The sequence below is a fragment of the Madurella fahalii genome (genome assembly GCF_045866475.1).
Source record: "Madurella fahalii IFM 68171 DNA, scaffold_3, whole genome shotgun sequence".
Lineage (NCBI taxonomy): Eukaryota > Fungi > Ascomycota > Sordariomycetes > Sordariales > Madurella > Madurella fahalii.
In genome coordinates, this window is record NW_027263973.1 from 4,342,559 (window position 1) to 4,361,883 (window position 19,325).

General features: G+C 55.6%; 5 protein-coding genes and 3 non-coding genes across 8 annotated transcripts; 5 read left to right on the forward strand and 3 right to left on the reverse strand.

Annotated features, from left to right (window-relative positions):
- Positions 1-728: 728 nt before the first annotated feature.
- Positions 729-1,712, forward strand: MFIFM68171_06688 (uncharacterized protein; the record flags this gene model as incomplete). Its single annotated transcript, XM_071062108.1, has 1 exon — positions 729-1,712. The coding sequence occupies one exon, from the start codon at positions 729-731 to the stop codon at positions 1,710-1,712; it is 984 nt and encodes a 327-aa protein (XP_070918209.1).
- Positions 1,713-2,192: 480 nt separating this feature from the next.
- MFIFM68171_t82 lies at positions 2,193-2,302 on the forward strand. The gene is made up of 2 exons: positions 2,193-2,230; positions 2,259-2,302. It is a non-coding gene; the product is annotated as a tRNA-Leu (tRNA).
- Positions 2,303-3,222: 920 nt separating this feature from the next.
- MFIFM68171_06689 (uncharacterized protein) lies at positions 3,223-4,039 on the forward strand (the record flags this gene model as incomplete). Its single annotated transcript, XM_071062109.1, has 3 exons — positions 3,223-3,322; positions 3,377-3,738; positions 3,791-4,039. 3 exons carry the CDS (start codon positions 3,223-3,225, stop codon positions 4,037-4,039), a joined length of 711 nt encoding a protein of 236 aa, XP_070918210.1.
- Positions 4,040-8,956: 4,917 nt separating this feature from the next.
- On the reverse strand, positions 8,957-9,028 carry MFIFM68171_t87. Its single transcript has one exon. It is a non-coding gene; the product is annotated as a tRNA-Glu (tRNA).
- Positions 9,029-9,825: 797 nt separating this feature from the next.
- On the forward strand, positions 9,826-9,941 carry MP_IFM68171_r15. Its single transcript, XR_011605956.1, has one exon. It is a non-coding gene; the product is annotated as a 5S ribosomal RNA (ribosomal RNA).
- A 106-nt stretch (positions 9,942-10,047) lies between these two features.
- Positions 10,048-12,344, reverse strand: MFIFM68171_06690 (uncharacterized protein; the record flags this gene model as incomplete). The annotated part of the gene is made up of 4 exons (XM_071062110.1): positions 10,048-10,594; positions 10,711-10,784; positions 10,839-12,053; positions 12,117-12,344. 4 exons carry the CDS (start codon positions 12,342-12,344, stop codon positions 10,048-10,050), a joined length of 2,064 nt encoding a protein of 687 aa, XP_070918211.1.
- A 507-nt stretch (positions 12,345-12,851) lies between these two features.
- On the reverse strand, positions 12,852-15,644 carry MFIFM68171_06691 (uncharacterized protein; the record flags this gene model as incomplete). The annotated part of the gene is made up of 3 exons (XM_071062111.1): positions 12,852-15,254; positions 15,367-15,391; positions 15,460-15,644. 3 exons carry the CDS (start codon positions 15,642-15,644, stop codon positions 12,852-12,854), a joined length of 2,613 nt encoding a protein of 870 aa, XP_070918212.1.
- A 1,596-nt stretch (positions 15,645-17,240) lies between these two features.
- On the forward strand, positions 17,241-18,726 carry MFIFM68171_06692 (uncharacterized protein; the record flags this gene model as incomplete). Its single annotated transcript, XM_071062112.1, has 4 exons — positions 17,241-17,310; positions 17,357-17,390; positions 17,444-17,592; positions 17,651-18,726. 4 exons carry the CDS (start codon positions 17,241-17,243, stop codon positions 18,724-18,726), a joined length of 1,329 nt encoding a protein of 442 aa, XP_070918213.1.
- Between the last annotated feature and the right edge of the window lie 599 nt (positions 18,727-19,325).

Consider the following 19,325-nt stretch of genomic DNA (forward strand, 5'->3'; position numbering starts at 1 on the left):
ATGCTATTAGCACCTGCATAAGTATTACCAGCAAGCGGATACTCAACTCCCTCACATTCACATCTTTGGGCGTATGAGCCGTTCGGTACGGTTCATCCATTTGGCGTAGAGGATTCCATTCGGCGTACCACGCACACCGCAGATCACAAGTGTCCGCGAGAAGGCGCCTCGCAAGGTGCAATCACTGCAATCCACCAAAGCCCGAATCTCGGGTTGCATCCGATACCGCAGAAGTAGAATTCAGATCCATTTAGAACGTGGCAATCGGACTGGGAATAGACCTAAGTTGGTTTAGGTGTTTGTGGGAGATGATTCGGAGATGGCACCTTGCTCAGCGCCCCGTGGCTTGGGCTGAAAACGATGGTTCGGGATCGTCCATTCGGTTTTGAGCCAAGTCAATGAAACAGACCGGAATATCGCTATCGCGCGCTGCATAAAGAGAGAACCGGTCAAACTAGATGGTTTCGAAGCGGATTAGATGCTAGAAGTTGCGCAATGAGGTGGTTCAGAGACATATAGCAAGACCTGCCTCAATGACCACCGGGATCGAGGAGGAAGGCTCTGGACTCTCCGCCCTTTAAGCACAGACATGCGGCTGAAATACAGATTTGCACTATTGATACCCTGCCAAGCCCAGAGGCAGCCCCTTGGGACAAGCTAGCATTTAAGCTTCGGAGTTGCCCTCAGCCGTAGTTCCCCATGAGTGAAGACGCATGCTCTTCGTAAAAATGACGATACCGCAGCTTGTTTTCTTGCTCTTCACGGCAGCGTTAGCGCTCCCGGCCTATGCCGTCGATCTAAGCGAGTGGCTAAAGAACCCCCCTTATGTCAACGGCGGGACTGCTCAAGAGCAAATCAGATGCTATGCTCTCCCGTATGGGGCCATCGGCTTCGCGAGCCATGTGCTGACCTACTTCACGGCGTTCATGCTCTCGCGCGGGCGCAACCCGATCTTCTTCTGGAAGCGCCTCAGCCACCGGCGCTTCAACCTAGCCGTGGCCGTCATCGGCTTCCTCGTGACCTTCCCGCTGACAGTCCTCACCATGGTCCGGTGCCGCAGCACCTGGGGATTCATCCTCGTGGCGGTGTGGAAGCTGGTGCTGTCCGTCACGCTGACCAGCATGACCATCCACGCGGCGCGCATGATCTACGACACTCCGAAGCCTCCCAAGACAGCCGCCGACACCACCCCCATCACGGACGAGGCCCCCCCGCCGTACATACACGCTTGGCATGGCGTCAACTTCACAGAGTACCAACGCATACAGGAAGCGGAAGCGATCACAAACCATCCTCAGTACAAACAGCAGTTCACCCGGATCTGGTACTGGACCATCTTCTACTTCCTCGGCGCGGTCCTCGGCTTCGTCGGCATCTGCAACATCGTCTCCAAGCACCTGCCGTCCAACCAGCAGCTGCGAATCGTTACGGGTGTCTTTGGCGGGCTGGTGCTGTTCATTATGCTTTGCGTTGCGGTCCTCTGCTTTTGCGCCATGTCCGGCAAGACGGGATGCATGGGCAAGCTGGGGTTTTCGGTGCTGGTCTGCGGGGCGGTGACAGTTTTTGTGCTGACGGTGTTGTTTGCGTTCTACACCGACTGGGCCCTGGCGGCGCTGGCCGGCGGAGACCTCATAGGGAGACCGGGCGGGGAGAACGCGGCCGTTTATTGGGCCTATTTCGCGGCAAAGCGATTGCCGATGGTTAGCTTTTGATGTACGATACGGGCGTATTCATTGTACAGGGTGGGAAAGGATCGTATCGGGGAACCGTGGTGGAAGCGGAGGGGTCTCACGATCCGAGGCAGCAACTTTGTACAAATTCTACTTGTTCTAGCCAACACTTAAGAGGCGGACAGAGTTGTGACGTTCCGTCCGTAATACTATGTAACGTGTAAATAGGCACCTTTCATTGGAACAAGAGAAGACATATAGCTACTATGCCCGGACATCGATCGACTTGGAGATCCAGCACCCACACACGTGCAGCGCAAGTCTACACAGTGCGAACGCTCACTCTCCTTGCCCACTAGGATAGGAGAAATGGCCCGGAAAAAGCCTTCTCCCAGTCAATGGACAGACCCGCCCATTTCTGTTCCTACATGCCCTAACTTCTCTACATCGCATACGGACATTGGCTCATGGCAATCGACGGCTCTTGGGCAAGCCATGCAGTCAAATACTCAATAGTATCAGGGCAACTTGGCCGAGTGGTCTAAGGCGATGCACTCAAGGAAATCCTTACCCTTCAAAAGGGGAGTATTGCATTCTCGCGAGAGGCGTGAGTTCGAATCTCACAGTTGTCAGTGGTGATCCTGCGCAGGGTTTCTCTTTTGCTCTTTTGCTCCGCATCCGCGTTCTTCAACCCCAACTTGTTCCCTTTTTTGAGTCGTTCCTCTCCATATTAATTGGCTGTCAAGCTGTGCGCAGTTATTCACCGCTCTGAGACCAAGGTGAGGTAACCTAAAGCTCTCTACTCCACATCACTATCAGCGTGCCCGATTATTTATTGACGGCCCTCAGCAACATCATGGAACAAAGAAATTTTTGCGCGGTCGCCGGTCTCTTGAATCCTTCCCCGCATTTGTTCTCTAAGCGCGCCCATCAAATAATTCCCGTTTGCCGGACCCGAGGTTCAGGATAAATTGTCCATACATTAATCTTGCGCGGCCGCTCCGGTTCTCTATATATCCCCCACTGGCCCAAACACCAGCTCCAATCAGAGAATGGCTTTTCCATCGCTTCCCAAGTGTAAAAATTGTCGAGTCGTGAAGCTAGTCGAGACAGAGTTCGGAGCATCTCGTGTAACAATTTCAGTTTCCTCTCTCCGGTTCCTCCTAACCAAGCAAGGACCTTTGCTTAGACCCGGTAGATGAACACGTGCATCTGGACTCTGCGTAGCAGTCGGATCCGTCTTCCGCAGGGTTACGTCCGGGGAACTGGAATGCCTTTTCTACAGCAGCACCGGCCGGATAATAACATGGCTGCTAATGTGCCATTTCCAGAAGTTTCCGGGTAAGGTTCTGGGGGGGCTGCAAATGCGCCATACAGACGACGGTGTAGCCATTCAGAGATAATCCACTTGGGCTAAGGTCCAGGCAAGTCAGTTGTGGTACCAATCCGGACCAGGAATAAGAAGGGGCGTGGTGCCCCTGAATTCTCCCCTGCGGCTCAGTCACGCCTCGACAGCAATAGACTTAGCTACTCTTGATCCCAAATTCGAAATATGCATCTCCAGAACATTATCGCATCCTTCGCCCTGGCCAGCCTGGCCACGGCTGGACCGGTGCAGGTTGCTGAACGGCAGGCCCAGAAGCTGAGAATCAGTACGGCCCCATTGCACACGTGTAGACAGAGTACCGACAGGCTGACAGACACAGTGCCCCTTGGCGACAGCATTACCGAGATCACCTGCTGGCGCGCTTTCGTCTGGGATCAGCTTGCCGAGGCTGGCTATGCCGACCAGGTGCAATATGTGGGCTCGCAGAACAGTAACCCGCAAAACTGCCGGCCGAACACGGCCAACTGGGACCAGCACCACGAAGGCCACTCGGGTTGGCTCGCCATTGATATTGCCAACAATTACCTGACCAACTGGCTCAGGAGCACACCGGCCGATATTGTCATGTTCATGTTGGGCACTAACGACGTCTTCCGCGGCCGGAGCACCAACGACATTATGGCCGCGTACACCAAGATGGTCAACATCATGCGCCAGGCGAACCCGAACATGAAGATCATCGTGAGCACTCGCCGACCTGGCCCGCAACGTGTGTGTAGCTGACAAGCCACAGGTCGACCTCGTCATCCCGCTCGGTCTGGGCTCCAACTCGGGCATCCAGGCCATCAACGCGCGCATCCCCGAGTGGGCTGCGGGGCTCAACTCGACCGAGTCGCCCATCGTCATCGCAGACTGCTACACGGGCTTCCAGACGTCGGACCTGCGTGACGGCGTGCACCCCTCCATCTCGGGCGACCGCATCATCGCCTCGCGCGTCGGCCCGCTGCTTCTGAACTATGTGAGGCAATCGCTGGAGCAGTGATGGATGCAGGGGACGGAAGAAAAGCTACGACAAGAGACGGGCTGAGTTAGATACTGTATGTACAAGCCGATTTTAGGTAGCAAAGCTCTTTATTGAACATGGTAACCACGAAAAACGAAGTGATGAAGACTCGATAAGGGCGGCGGTAGTTCAGTAATTGTCGCCCATCTGGTGAGGACTATTAGTGTTGTGAGCACTAGGAATCCTTACGGCGTCTTCTCGCTCACCCTGAGGGGGGCCATTTCCTCAGCTTAACCTGATTGCCCAGGTACTTTCGATAGCAACGGCATGACCCGCCCAGCGGCCGGCCAACTTCAGATGATGCAAGTATTAGCCTACTTCACTTATCGGCAATGATACTACCCAATGTGCAGCTCTAACGGTTGCCGGGGCGTCTATGGCCTCGGCATCGGCGCCACCTGCAAGGGAATAAAGTGGGTTGCCTGATGCAATATGGATGTTCCCCAATGTTATCATCTAGCCCTACGCCGGTAAAGATTCCGATAGGACAGCTCCCCGCCATGGGTAGATAGCAGCATTGGCAAGTACTGTAAGTCCGCTGTCTTCTCTAAGTCTAGTTGGTTCCATGTTTAGCTAATAACGCAGCCCTATCAGAGAGTAGATGTTCCCTCATCCTAGGGCCACAAAACGTCGGCATTTAGACTGGTCTATAGCTGAGTACTCTGACTTCCACGAGTAAGATGTGTCCATTATACGCCCAGGATTCGTTACGTCAGGCTCATTCCACTGACGCTTCGCATCAAGACACGCCAGGTGCTATGGCGAGAGTGTCAATCGCTCAACAACTCGGTGGACGCTGGGTTCTACCGGTGGCCCACAAGCTTCAACGATGAGACGAGCTCGTACGTGCGTTACGAGAATACCAATGTGGCACCCTTCTCAACAATATAATAATACGCTCTGCCCGCCCAGACTATTCCACCCGCCGTATCATAGGGCGTAGCCGTGAATTGTCTGTTGCATACAGCTGACGTTTCGCTACGTTTCAACGACGCCGTGTTGGAAGATCTTAAGCTGTCTTTAACTTTCTTATGTACGTATACCTACTACTAGCAACGAATGAAACGAAGTATGAGAGGAGCTTAGCAATAATCCGAGTCTTGGATAAAACTACCTTAGCTAGCAATTAACCACTACAACTGATTAGTTCGTTGGCAACATGTACACTCCGGATGTGGGGTGCCGCACTCAATTTGGGGATCAGGAATGGGTCTGTCATCCGTAAATGAGAGCAAGACGGTACCCAAGAGCAAGACAGTATCAATCGCACCCAGCACGAGATCCGAGATGTACCCCATGTCAAGAGGTAGCGCAAGTTGTGTGTCCACATTTCCTAATCCCCGTCGTTGTACTCAAGCCCGATTATCAGCTGCCGCTAACCAATCCTGTCAGCTTCCACAGTCTATTCAACAGCGTCTCCCACGTAAGCTTTCGGCTTATCCCTCAATTCTGGGGTGGTAAATCGATTGCGCTTTGGCAAGAGTGCTCATACCTACGTACTCTCCGCAACTCCTCCATTATCGCCGTAAGAATGTCCGTGATTTCCTATCTAATTCATTAAGCAATCATACATATTATGACGTATGCTACCCCATTATCATGACTCTTCTTAGAAGCACAGTACTTATCCTTCTCTTAGAAGTGGCAGAGACCTATTATCCTCGTTAAGCCATTCCTAGGGGGCTCGCTTCCGAAGCAGGTCTACCGTTGACCTGATGTAGTTCTCCGGGTGTGAAATATGACAGAGGATAAATCATTGTCCTAATTCACGTAGCCGATGAGTTCCAGGAGCTCAGGGTCTCACTCGAGCTGTGCCCTTCCCCGCGACGCCAAATTGGAAAGACCAACGACAAAGTCGCGTGCAGATACTGGCCATGTCGGCCGAGACCGCCGCCATCTGCCGCCGCCGTCGGTCTTACTGTGAATGGTGGGTATTACGAACAGCTCACATTAGGCTGGAAACTCCATCTCGGTATACCAATTTACATAACTTGCTTAGCAGCGGCCTCCAGAACCCAGATTCCCCGCAGAAAATGTGTAACACTACGCATCGCTGACGACTTACATGTCCCACTTTGCTTAGACAGGGACGGAGCAGACTGGTACAAGTCGGCTAGCGACGAGATTCACCAGTAGTATCCCGTTGCCTCGGGACACTCGGCCGACAGTTGTTCTTGTGCAGTGGGACCTAGCCTAGGAAAATGTTACCGCTTGCCCAACCTGTTGTCTACACTTTATATACAGCACTTCACAGCCCAATCTTCCCTTTAGTACGCATTGATAAAGTCCCTTCCAGGCCCGGTGTACCGGTACACAACTCTCTCATTGACCTTCAGCCGTAGCTCGAGGCAAACTAAGACTTTAGAGTCGGGCCTATGTTTAGCGAATCTCGCACATCGTCTCGGCTCCATCTTGCTAAGACGTGACAACTAGTACCACGCGCTCTACGGATCTGATTGGTACTGTTGGCTTCGTAAGAAGGCACGTACTGTACCATTACGCCTTGCCGAGCATTAGCGGACGCAGAGCCCAGAGCCAGCCCGTCGAACTGTTTTCTGACTAGGGGTTCGGCTTGCATGGCACGAAGTCACTTCATTCATAGGTCATATCCTTGGTGCCAATAGAATCCCGCTGACCCGGGGAGTCGTGGCCTACAACTTCCGAGTCGGAGCTATGTCATTGAACCAGTTTGGTAGGGTCTTGGGATCACTTAATACTAGAATAATCACCGGCAAACGGTTACCAGCGGGTTGGAACACTCAATATGCTGTGACTAGGAATGGTTAAGGGCAAAAATTTGCCAGGGGCTATCCTTTGCAGGTCTTGGCTTGATACTGGGACCGTTGTCGCAAGGAATGACCTTACACCTGAGACCATCTAGGAACCAATGTCCCATTCATCGGCTAACCGAAGCCCAAGCTTATCCTGTGGAATCTCTATTATTGAAAGGAAAAGGAAGGGGGATTGCATATAGTCTCTGATGCTCAGCGATCCTTCTTTCGATTCTCTCATGTCATATTTTAACATTTAAATAATGAAGTGGGGGATAGTGCACTGGCCGGATAGCACTCTAAGACAACTCTGGGACTTCGGGTCCGGCGGTGTAGGTCCGGGGTATCGGGTTCCCGGCCCTCCGGGCTAGATCAGGTGATCGGACTGAGAACCCACTTTTTTTCTGTATTTAAGACTGTCCTGACTGTCGGCCTCGACAGTCAAGGACAATCAAGATCAACAGTTCAACCAATTCTTTCTTTCGATTTGCTTGCTCCATTGGGAGCTGTCTTTGCGGCCTCCCTCTGATTAGAGGGAGTCCTGCCTGTCTTTGTTGCTACTTTGGTCCAAGCCGCGTTGCTGGGAATCCTGGTTTGTTGTCGGGTTTCTCAGTCGTTGTCCCTCCCCTTGTTTTGTTATCTTGTTGTTTTGTTGATGGAGTGGATGTGTGTTTTCCGCTCCATTTCAATAAGATACCCCCTAGTCGAAGTCGTTGAAATCGATAGTATCATAATAGAACCTATATTACCAGGAAAATCTTAAGGAGGTTGATGTTAGGAAATATATATAGCGCAGCTCCAATTAACACTGCAGTTATGTCAGAAGAACCTACTAGGACAGCTAAGCTCTCGAGTGCTCTTTCTTTTCTCAGTGGATGGTTAATATAGTGAAAGAATAATACGAATAGGAAGCTCTCCGAGGGCTAGTTCTCGTGGTATCTTAAGTATAGAGGATAGTAGTAGTAGTTGGATATAGCTTTTATGATTATGGGGGGAGGAAGGTAGCAGAAGTGGTTGAATATATATCACACCTACTTATTCCGCAAATTAGCAATGGATTGCCTAACGGGCTCTATCCCCCGGAGCGTCATCCTAGTACCTTTAATTAGAGGACTTCCGTTCCCTAGAGACTGTTTCTCCTACCTAGTACTTGATATCTTCATCTTGTTTGTAATTTAAGGGCTGATTTTGTTCGCAACAGTCTTAGGCTAGCTGGCGTAAATTTTGCCTGTAGGATCTAATCAAACTCTGAAGTAGGACCATAAAAATAGACCAAAATGTATGTATGAGCGGTGTCTCAAGCCCAGCAGGTCTGAGTACCTTACCTGAGACTAGCTGCGGCAGCCTATATTACAGGCCAAAGTACAATGATTGCCACTGCACAAAAAGGTTTGCCACTGCTATCAGTTTAGGCAGCAAAGGTTTGTTCAAGTCGAGATACAGGAAACTGTGTAACAGCCTACCTCATGATAGCCAGGACTGCAAATTCCTGAGCGAGCAGGTCTGTCACCAAGGGAAGCCCCTCGCCGGCTTGCAGGTACGCGCAGTGAGCTGGGAAAACTGTGCCTAGGGATCTTGGTCCTCTAATCAGATAGAGCCACTTACTAGTATAATGCTCTGGAGGTCGTATCTCTCGGGACACCCATCTCTATTTGCACGATAAGTAGGATCGTCCAGGCCATTGATCTTTAGAGAGGATATATAGTACACACAGTTCCTACACTTGTTGCGCAATCAATTTGAGGGCTTTTCTTGCGTGCAAAGCAGTTCCCCCTCTGGTCGAAGGGACCGCTATTTGCACAGGTTGTTTTGACCTTGTTTGGGTTCTAGGACACTGCCGTTATGGCTGCCTGGCCTTGTCTATCCTGTCTGTCCTGTCTATCTAGCTTTCTGGCCACTAACCGTCTTTGCTTGTCCCCTTGCAGAGGTACCTGAGGGCATTATGGAGTAACAGAAGGGGAGCGCATGGTATGACCTTTCATTCATAATCTATCAAGAAAACGTTCCTAGTTTCGAGCTTGAAAATTCTGCTAACACATCAATAAATGGAGATAAATGTAAATAATACATAGGTCTTTTTACGTGACCAAATCAGGGATACAGCAATAATTCCAGGCAAAAAATACTCCGGTACGGGGAATCGAACCCCGAGCTTCGCGGTGAAAACGCGATATGTTAACCGTTACACTATACCGGATGGTAGCCACGTTCAAGCCACTGTGGCTTGCCTTTCAGTGGGAGTGAGGCTGCTTTGAGAGGTCTTAAAAGGATAACTTGATATTTTTAAGAGCAATTAAACGAAGAGAAGAGGGACCTAGAACTAGTAGCCTACAACTACTAAGTTCCAAGAATTGACAAAAGTACGTATACAGACATTAAACACGGTTGTAATTTTATACTTTGACTATTACTACTTAGAGACGTTTATTGACCCTAACAAAGTATGGACTATCTTCTATTTAATTATGTCCTGCACGCAACCTACTCGGACAACGATTACTTGGGCATAACGATAAAAACCTCGAGCCTATACATAGTGGGGAATCGTTTAGATATTAAGATAACTGTCGTCTTTTGCTTATTATTTCCTCGATTTTGTCTATTGCAGTGAGGTGATGGCTTCAAGTCAGTAAGGGCCAGGAAAAGTGGGTCCTGGGCATCACGATCGCTTGACAAGGTCAATCGATATGTACAGGTTTGACTGTGTGAACTGTTAACTCTTCACATTGATCGCATTCCATTACATACATTATCAAATCGGAATTACTTGTACTTAATTACTTCTTTAACAAGTCTAATTGCATTGGTAGAACCAGCAACGACGTCAGCCGCAGCTCCATTTTCGCCGCCTAATCTACTGCACGAAAGAGGGCAATTAACTACAGTCATGCGGCCTAACAGATGATCGTGGACGCAGGACGAGAGCGGTGACAATCATCGGAAAATAACGCAATTACATGGTAGACTAACAAAGATGAAATAAAGCAGCAAAAACATACAACACGGAGGATTCCCCAGTCGTCACCGACCTGAGTACTAGTTCCGCGGTCAGTAGCTTATCTAAGGGAGAGCGGACGGGATCCCGAGTTTTCTACTGCCTATGGTCGTATGTGACAGTTCAGAGCAGCAGGCCGCCCCAAGAACGGGGGTCGCTGCCTGCATCACACGCCACGTCGCAGCCACCACGGGCAGCCATGAGCATCCCGCTGGCCAACCTCAGAGGCTCTCGCGCATATGGTACACCAGCTTGTCGATCGCCATTCCCGTACTGCCCTTCAAGATTCCCCAGTTCACCCAGAGCGCCTTCTGCACCTCCTTCCAGCCCTGCATGATCTCCCTCTCCTCCTCTGCCCCCACACCCAGCACCCCTTCGTTCCGGTGCTTGATAATCCCCCACGGCCCTTCATCGACCCCGCATCTCATCCACTCTCTGTTTCCAGCCACAGGCGGCGCCGGCACCTTACCTCTATGCACGTAGTCCCGCACCACCTTGGCCGTGCACGTCGACGCGGCGGCAATGGTACAGTGCCCCTCGGAGAGCTGCTCGACCAGCCCAGCGTCTTTGAATTGCAGGGCCATCTTGACGGCCGCGGCGAGCGGGGTGACGGGGTCGTAGGTGCTGGAGAGGAAGAGGAGAGGGAAGGCAGTCTCAACCTGGTCTTGGCTGCTGGGGTTGGACGACAGGGCGGCGGACCAGGGGTGCTTGGGCGTGGGGTGAGGGCCGTAAATGTCCCAGCCGTTGCACGCCATCATGAGGTTCATCCTGGTGCGGCCGGTGTTAGCTGTATTCTTTTCCTTTCAGTTGCTGGCGGGAAGGAGAAGGGTTTCCGGGGGGGGGGGGGGGGGGGGGGGTATTTAAAAAGCTGGAAAACCGCATACCAGATGCCGGCAAACTGGGATATCGAGGCCATGTCTTCATAGGCTGACGCTATTTCTGCAAGAGTAAGATTCACCTAGCAAGGGGTATCCGGTCAGCATTGAAACCCAGAGGCACGGGCTTAACTTACCGGCTGCGTCTTGTCACCACACATGATTGCCCGCTGCGCGTCAGACGACAGGGACGCAACGGCAGAATTACCCGGCAGCTTGCACATCAGGCTCGCATCCCGGAACAGGGCTCCAAGCTGCTCGACCTTGCCTTGGTGAATCCAATCCAGCAGCGTCGCAGCGACGGGGAACCCCTGGTTGGGGCTGTAGAGCATGGAAAACACAATCAGCTTGATAAGATCGGAGCGGAGGATGACGGGGAAGAAATTCTCGGGATGGGTGAAGGTGACGGGGGTGCTCTCGAGCTGGTCCATGATCCCGTCATAGCGCCGATGAATGTCGGCGGCCGTGTCTCCCTCACGATACAGGTCGCACTTCTTGCCGGCCTCGGCGCAGTACTCGAAGAGCTGCTTGAGGACATTGTCCGTGTCGAGCAGGCTCTCTTTCCAGAAAGGGCTGACGTAATACTCGGCGTCCACGACGCCATCCAGGATCATCCTCCCGGCGCGGTCTGGGAACATCTTGGCAAAGGTAGCACCCAGGAAGGTGCCGTACGAGAAACCCCAGTACACGAGCTTCCCCTTGAGCGAGCTCGGCGGCAACCCCTCGCTCTCGCTCCAGCGATCCCAGGCGTCCACGATGCTGACCATGTCGCGCGCGACGTGCGCCGTGCTGGCGTGCCCGAGGATGCTCTGGCTGCCCAACTGCGCGTTCTTGCTTCGGCAGAGTTCGTTGACTGCCCGTTGGCCAGCGTTAAGGAACTTGAGCGCCACGTTGCTCGAGTTGACGGAGCCGAAGACGGAGTTCATATTGTCCCATTCCATCCGGTGCATGAAGCCCGAGGCAACATCCTCGGGGCAGCCGTCGCAGGCGGGCGGCTTAGCCCAGCAATCTGCGCGCGGCGTGGTAAAGGCGATGCCGCGCGGGTCGAACCCGATTACGGGCTGGTCAGAGCCCAAGATCCTTTGCACGGCCGGTCCCAAGAGGAGGGCTGTCAGGGTGCCCGAACCTCCCGGCCCGCCGGGATTGATCAGCATGGGAGACTTGGGTGACGTCTGCGCCTCTGTCGAGTCTTGGGCGGGGAGGAGGACAAGTGCAATGTGGACCTTTGGGTTGCTGCTCGATTGGCCGAGCGGGCGGTTGTAGTCCATAGGCACTGTTAGGCGGGCACATCGGAACCTCGGGTTAATGATCCCATAGCAAGAGTGCCATTCAAGGTCCTCGCTCGGCGTGATCTTCGCGTTTTGGTCAGTCGGTGCTTTCTGTCAGTCGGAGAAGAGAGATTGGCACAAACGCACCGACTCCCACGGATTCATGGGGTCGTCGCTAGTATCATTCGTTCCATGGTGACCACGGTGACTCCCAATGCTGAAAAGGCGGATATTGGGCAGCCAGCCTAGGAACACAACAGCGATGAGGATTGCAGCCAGTCCCAGGCCAAGATGCCGACGCGGTCTCGAATCGTGTCGTCGTTCGGATGGTTGTGTCACAGCCCATGCCGGGCCGCCGGGGTGTTTTACATCCATAACCTCTGGCGGGTTATAGCGCTGTGGATTCAAACTTGCAGTGTAGAAGGGCGGGCGAGTTGGGGTGGAGATGTCTCAGTTGGAGGATGGTTGCGGTTGACAGTTGACAGCTCGACGCGTGGCTCCACCCCGACACCCCCGCATAAGACGGCAGCTGGGGGACCAGGCAGCAGCACCGCCCACTAGTATACGGCTCGATCCATGTCCAGTCAGGTCGGGTTGGGTCCTGCTGGGGAGAGGCAAAGCCGGACCATCCTCACCCCGCCGATGTAACAAGCAAGGGCCAAGGTGAGCCGGCAACGCGATCCGAGCCTTGTCCAGTAACCGTTGACACATGCCGCTAATGTTATCCGTGGTCCCACTCCTCTGGAGCGGTATCCAATTAACACTCAACAATAGGCGAATTCTCAAGCGGTACATCGTAGCACAGGACTGTCATGCACCATTCAAAATGAAGGATATCACAAGATGCTCGCTAGCCAATTCCCATCCAAAACCCAGCGCCGGTCAAGTCAAAAACTTGGTTTCCCCCTGCTGAAACAACCAGTCTCGGTTCGCGTCCACCATAAAGTCGGTTATGTTAAACTCTCCGAGGACAGCATTATTCGCGCAACCCGTTTCCATGCCGCCAGCACTCCCTCCGCCTCTGCCTCCGCCTCCGCCTCCACCTCCGCCTCCGTTACTCACAGCAGGGCCTGAATCCGCATTCATGCCCGGTGGCAGTCTCGGCACATTAAAAAAGTCAAACACGTCCAGATACTCAAGCTCGTTCGGCGCGGGCGTCCTCGCCGGTGTGACGCTCGCAAGCCGGCTCTGCCAGCCCCCTCCCACGTTCCCCGCGCCGGCACCTCCTCCGCCGGCAGGCACTCCGCCAGGAACGTGCCTCGGCGCGCGGCTGATGAGAAAGTCCAGATCGAATGCCGTCCGACGCATATCTGCCAGGATCTTCACGCTGCTCGGCGTCTCCCCGCCGCCCTGGCGCTCGCTGTCGCGGTGCTCGTCCAACACCCGGCTCAGCAGGGAGCAGTAGCGCGCCGCGACGGGCCAGTACCTGCCCATCTCGCGCAGCGTGTCGACAAACGAGCCGATCTGCGGGCTGAGCTTGCGCTCGACGGTGCTGCCGTGGACGAGCAGCACGCGCGCGGCCACCCACAGCGTGAAGGCGAAAGGCGGGCCGAGCTTGACCAGCAGGCCGTTGGCCACGACAAAGTCGCACAGCGCGGCAATGTTCTCGACGGCGGCGTGGCAGCGCTGCGAGGCGCTGTAGCTGGGCGTGAAGATGGGCGAGCGCGTCGTCGGGTACGCGGCCGACGAGTGCAGCCGGATCACGGCCGTGTGGTAGGTCGCGTGGAGCATGACCCAGCCGCAGTTGAGCGTCTTGGCCGAACCCGGCTGGAACAGCTTGGCCATGTTGCCGTACTCGCCGGGCAGTCCAAACTTCCACGTCGCTAGCATGTTGTCCAGCTCCTTGTAGCGCATCTGCCACGTCTCGACGTCCGACAGCGCGCTGATGTCGACAGGCTGCTTGAGGAACTTGTGGATCTTGGACAGGATGCCCAGGATCTCTATGTAGTAGCTGAACGCCCCCAGGTTCTCGGGCTTGTCGACTTCGTGCTCGGACACGCTCCCGGACGGCCCGCCGGGTCTGCTATCGTCGGCACGGAACCAGCGCGTCTCGACCCGTTGATTCTTCATCCAGAGATCGTCCCGGCACGGCAGGGTGCGGTCAATCTCGCGGTCGTCGAGCGCAAACTCGAAAGCCGTCGCAATCGTGGCATAGCGGTCGAGCAGGTAAACCATCCAAAACAGTCGCCGCCTCGATTCCTCCTCGATGAAATCGCGCGGCTCTGGGAGGATCATGGCGCGCAGCGTGTAGATGGATGTGTAGCTGGGCGCTACCGAGAACGAGTTGCTCTCGACGGCAAGACCGAGCTGCACCACGGCCCGCGTGATGAGCGCCATGATGTTCCACCCCGGGGGCCCGTTGCTGCTGCCGCAGAGGTCCAGGGCCAGGATGACCAGAGCCTGCAACGTCTTGACCGACGAATTCTCCATGCCGTGCAGAAGCACCCGCTGCTTGGATGTGTCGTGGTATCGCCGGCGGCTTTCCTCTGTCAGTCGTGCATCGGTCGAGTACCGCAGGGTGGTGGCCACTATGGCATGGAGCAGGATCTTGTCAGTCTCCCCGATCATTGACGGCCCAAAGAGCGAGTCGAGAGTGGTCTTGCGGTGCAGTATCGGGCACCACGTGTTGATGTGCTTGAAGTACAAATCTACTAGTGCGTACAGGAGGTCATACGGAGGCAGCTCTTGTTCCGACGACATCTGGTTCGAGCTCTGCGGAGCTGTGGCGGTTGGGGATTGCAGAGACGAGGTAGGGCCTGTGCCATAGTACTCCTGCGCCGCGGCGCTCGGCGCCATAGCAGTTTGCATGTGGCTCCGTGGAGAGATAGTAGCAACACCCTGGAAGCTGTCGTGCGGCCCTGAAGTGGTGGGCAGCCCGAAATCGACGGACGTCGATGGCTTCTGGAGAAACAGGGCCGTCTCGGCCTGCGGAGTCCGGATTGGATCATGCACCGGCCGCGCAAACATCGACGTGGGGATCACATCCCGGGGTGTACCGTGCTCGCTCGGCTGGCTGGTATTGCTGCCCCTGACGCTCGGGGGCGCATTATAGTGCGCCAGGCCGCCGCCACCGCTGCCATGTCCGCTCACGGGGCTTGAGGTCGAAGTCAACGACTGCAGAATCTCGGCATGCGCCCGTAGCTTCTCTTCCAGCTTGTCCAGGCGCTGCTCCAGTTCGCGCCCGTAGCCTGCCCGCAACCCGGGCTTCTTCCGCTCCTTGTACTCGCATAGCGCACTATTGCGGCTACACCACCCGCACGACGGCTGGCCACGGTCGCATTTCACCTGCATTGGTCAGCAGCCGGCGGCGGCGGCGGGGGATTGGGTCTTTGGGAGTTTATCGCTGGTGCGATACCTGTAAGCGGGGAGTTGGGGGGGGGTCATGGTTGATACCTACTTTTCGCTGCTTGCACAGCTCACACCTGGCCATCGGGAATTAGCACTGGGGGCTTGGACAGTGCCAATTGGCGGAACGGAGCCTGTCACTCACGAGACGGATATGGGGCGCTTGCGCTTGCCGAGTCGTGCAGCCTCGTGCTGGTCTTCGTCGTTGTCGACATCATCGGCGCTCTGGTGCCCTCCGTCGTCGCTGTCGGCGGGGTCGGGCTGCGGGTGCGAGGCGTGAGGAGATGACTGCAGCTGATGGCCGTTGTACCGGGGGGCTTGGGCCTGCATCATGGCCGGCGCGCCAAACGGCGAGCGGATCGCCACCTGTGACAGCGGTCACCGAGGGGCCGGTCGGGACTGGCGAAGCTGTTGTGCGGGTGGAGAGCAAGGGAAAGCAACAAGCCGAGCCCCCGACGGTCGCCGCGTCTCTGTTCGGGTATCGGGACCGACCGACACGTGCAACTAGGGCGCAACTGGGTCCACTCACCCAATGGACGACGCCACAAGGCAAGACGCAGGGCGGCAGCCGATGCTCCCTGGGGCGGTTCGGGGTAATGTTGAGTAGAAGGGCGAGGCAGGCAGTGGAGAGGGCCTTGGCCGTTTTATTGCGGTGCAGATGCAACCGAACGGCTGCGGACCGTGCTTCTGGAGGTCGAAGGATGTGGGGAAGCGAGATTGCGGAGAGGAGGGCTGCACGAGTCAGCTGCCAGCGGGCGGGGATGTTGCAGGCAACTCCCGTTCTCCCCCCGTTCTGACAATTCCGGTGCAGAAGCTCCCCCGGCGGTCAAGCACCCGGAGTCTTCGAGACGGGCGAGATGCCCATCGGCGATGCAGCGACTGGCCCCGTCGGGCAACCGGGTAGGACGCGAGTGCCGACCGCGCAGCGCCGGTCAGAGCCCCCGACCCAAACCCCCTCCCCCTCCTCTTTCCCCTCCCCTCAGCGTCTCTGCCCGCGACCGCCTGTCCGAGCCAGTGCTCTCCGCCACATCCGATGCGTCTCGATCGGCGGGACGCAGACGGGCCCGAGATTCCATGCCCCCTTGTCCACGTGCGCAGGAGCATGAAGGGTGAGTGTGCCGAGCGTTCCCAATGGATGACTTGCAGCCATCCGCAGAGCAATGCAACCCAAAAGCTTGCGCCTGACGCTCTCGGAACCTTTGCAGAAGCCCGGGGCCATTGGCAAACCGCAGGACCCGACGACGGCGCGGGACCCCATCAGGACTTCTAGCCGGTGAACTTATTCGTGGACGGGACTGGTAATTGGCACGGAATAATTTTTCTTTCGCCCAGTGGTTGATACGACGCTTTGAGTCTTTCTTCCTTGGGACTTTATCACCGGTTGGCGCGGGGCATGTAGCAAATGGAGGGGCCGTCGGCGGAGGGCATGGCATCCCAGCCCTGTTTTGCTCGACTAGCAACGCCCGTGTATCCCAGTTGCGCGTATAGCAGCTCTAGCGCGATCCTCCAATGCGGGCGTTCTGGCGAGACTCGTCAGAAGGTGGGGTGGGTTGTTGCGTGCGTCGAGCCTCAATCGACACGGACAAAGGCTCCACGTCCGATCATGGCCACTACTCGCCCGGGCCCCAACAGACGTCTCCATCGTCGGGATATCACCGGCCGACTGTTGCTCGCTCCATTCCGAAGCCCCACAGGATTCCGTCAAGCAATCCAGACCCAAGAAATAGGGATGTCTATCCCGCCTCAGCCGGCTGGATTGTCTCACCGTCTTCCTTGCCAAGAAGCGATTGGAGCCCTGCCCGGGTGCCCACGCTAGATATCTCTCGCCAATAGCTTTTCGGACCGCCCAAAGGCCCCCTCAAAACACCCCTCAACTCTTCCAACCCACGATTTTCAATCCGCGTGGCGGTCTGAGCCCGAGTGACCATGGCTTCCGTCAGGCAGTTTCCTACCATCAAGAGCGTTAGGTCGTTTGTCATTGGAGGTGTTGGTTCAGGTGCGTGGAATGATTCGAGTGGCAGCCGAGTCGCTAACAACCGCAGGCGGTGATTACCACAACGTAAAGGGCGGCCATTGGTGAGTCGGTCCGTCGACTAGTTGTCTGAGCATAATGCGCTGACCTTGCACAGGCTGATCGACACACCTATTTCAACGCCGTGCTCAAGATGGGAGAAGTATAGAGCGTCACGGACTAGCTGGGGCATCAACGTGCTTGGCTCCTTCTTCGTCGAGATTGAGGCCAGCGATGGTACTGTTGGTTTTGCAACCGGCTTCGGCGGTAAGCTATGCACACGGCCGGCTCCGTTCATGTTACCACGGTTAACATTGGGTGTCAGGCCCGCCGGCTTGCTGGCTTGTCCACCAGCACTTTGAGCGCTTCCTGATCGGGGCCGATCCCCGCAATACCAATCATCTCTTTGAGCAGATGTACCGCGCCTCAATGTTCTACGGCCGCAAGGGCCTGCCGGTCGCCGTCATCTCGGTCATCGACCTTGCCCTCTGGGATCTGCTTGGTAAAATTCGCCGCGAGCCCGTCTACAAGCTCATCGGCGGCAACACCAAGGACCGCATCGACTTTTACTGCACCGGCCCGGATCCTCCGGCGGCCAAGGCTATGGGGTTCTGGGGCGCCAAGGTGCCGCTCCCGTACTGTCCCGAGGAGGGCCATGCCGGCCTGAAGAAGAACGTCGAGTTCCTGCGCAGGCACCGCGAGTCGGTCGGGCCCGACTTCCCGCTCATGGTCGACTGCTACATGTCGCTAAATGTCCCATACACGATCGAGATTGCAAAAGCGTGCGAGGACCTCAACATCAACTGGTGGGAGGAGTGTCTCAGTCCCGACGACACGGACGGCTTCGAGCAGATCAAGCGTGCGCACCCGACGCTTAAATTTACCACGGGCGAGCACGAGTACTCGAGGTACGGGTTCCGCAAGCTGATCGAGGGGCGCAACCTCGACATCATCCAGCCGGACGTCATGTGGCTCGGGGGCATGACCGAGCTGCTAAAAGTGGCCGCCATGGCAGCCGCGTACGACATCCCGGTGGTGCCGCACGCTAGCGGCCCGTACAGCTACCACTTCGTCATCAGCCAGCCCAACACGCCGTTCCAGGAGTACCTGGCCAACTCCCCCGATGGCAAGAGCGTGCTCCCCGTGTTTGGCGATCTATTCATTGACGAGCCCATCCCGACCCAAGGCTACCTCAACGCGAGCGATCTAGACAAGCCCGGCTTCGGCTTGACTGTGAACCCCGCGGCAAGATCGAAGCTCATCCCGAGCGCCTACCTTTTAACGCTACCCACAAAGTCTTTGAGCCCGCCCGTTTCCGATGCCGAGGGATTAGATGCCGAGCCAAAGAAGAATGGGATTCACCCCCCGGCGGAAAAGGTCGAGGAGCTCACCACTTCCTAAGTCCTTGTTTGAGCACGGCGCGAGGGTAGCAAACAATGCCACGGATCCGAACAAGTAATTAACGGAGAATTTGACCCAGCGTTTTTTTTTTATTATCATCTCTTTGACCACGACATCCACCCGAACAGGGGCCCGCTGCAACTTGGAGGTATCTTAAACTGTCCATGTGTCTCTCCCCTGCTTGTAAATCTTGGAACCAAACTCCAGGATTCCATGGAAACTACTTGGCCCATCGATCCCAGACTGACCCACCGTCAGTGCCCAGCTTCGGGCTGGTGGCTGCCCGGCTGCCCTGCGTTACTCAACCTCGCTGTAATTCAGGCCGAGATGTGGGCCGCGGGAACCGGGACGGTGGGTCTGAGCAGGGTTCGGGGGTTTGACTGCAGGGGGTAAGCTAGCGCCGCACGGCATCCAATCCTTGTCCTGCCACAATATCAAACGTTGACCGCAACCAGAGCCAAGTTGGTGGTCATGCCTCGCGTGGTGGCTTGCAGGTGACTGTAGGGCTAGGCGATCAATGCGTATAAACCAAGCTTCTAGAACGACGAGATGCGCCATACCAGAGTAGTATTCGAACTCCAGCGGCTGCCCAACGGCCC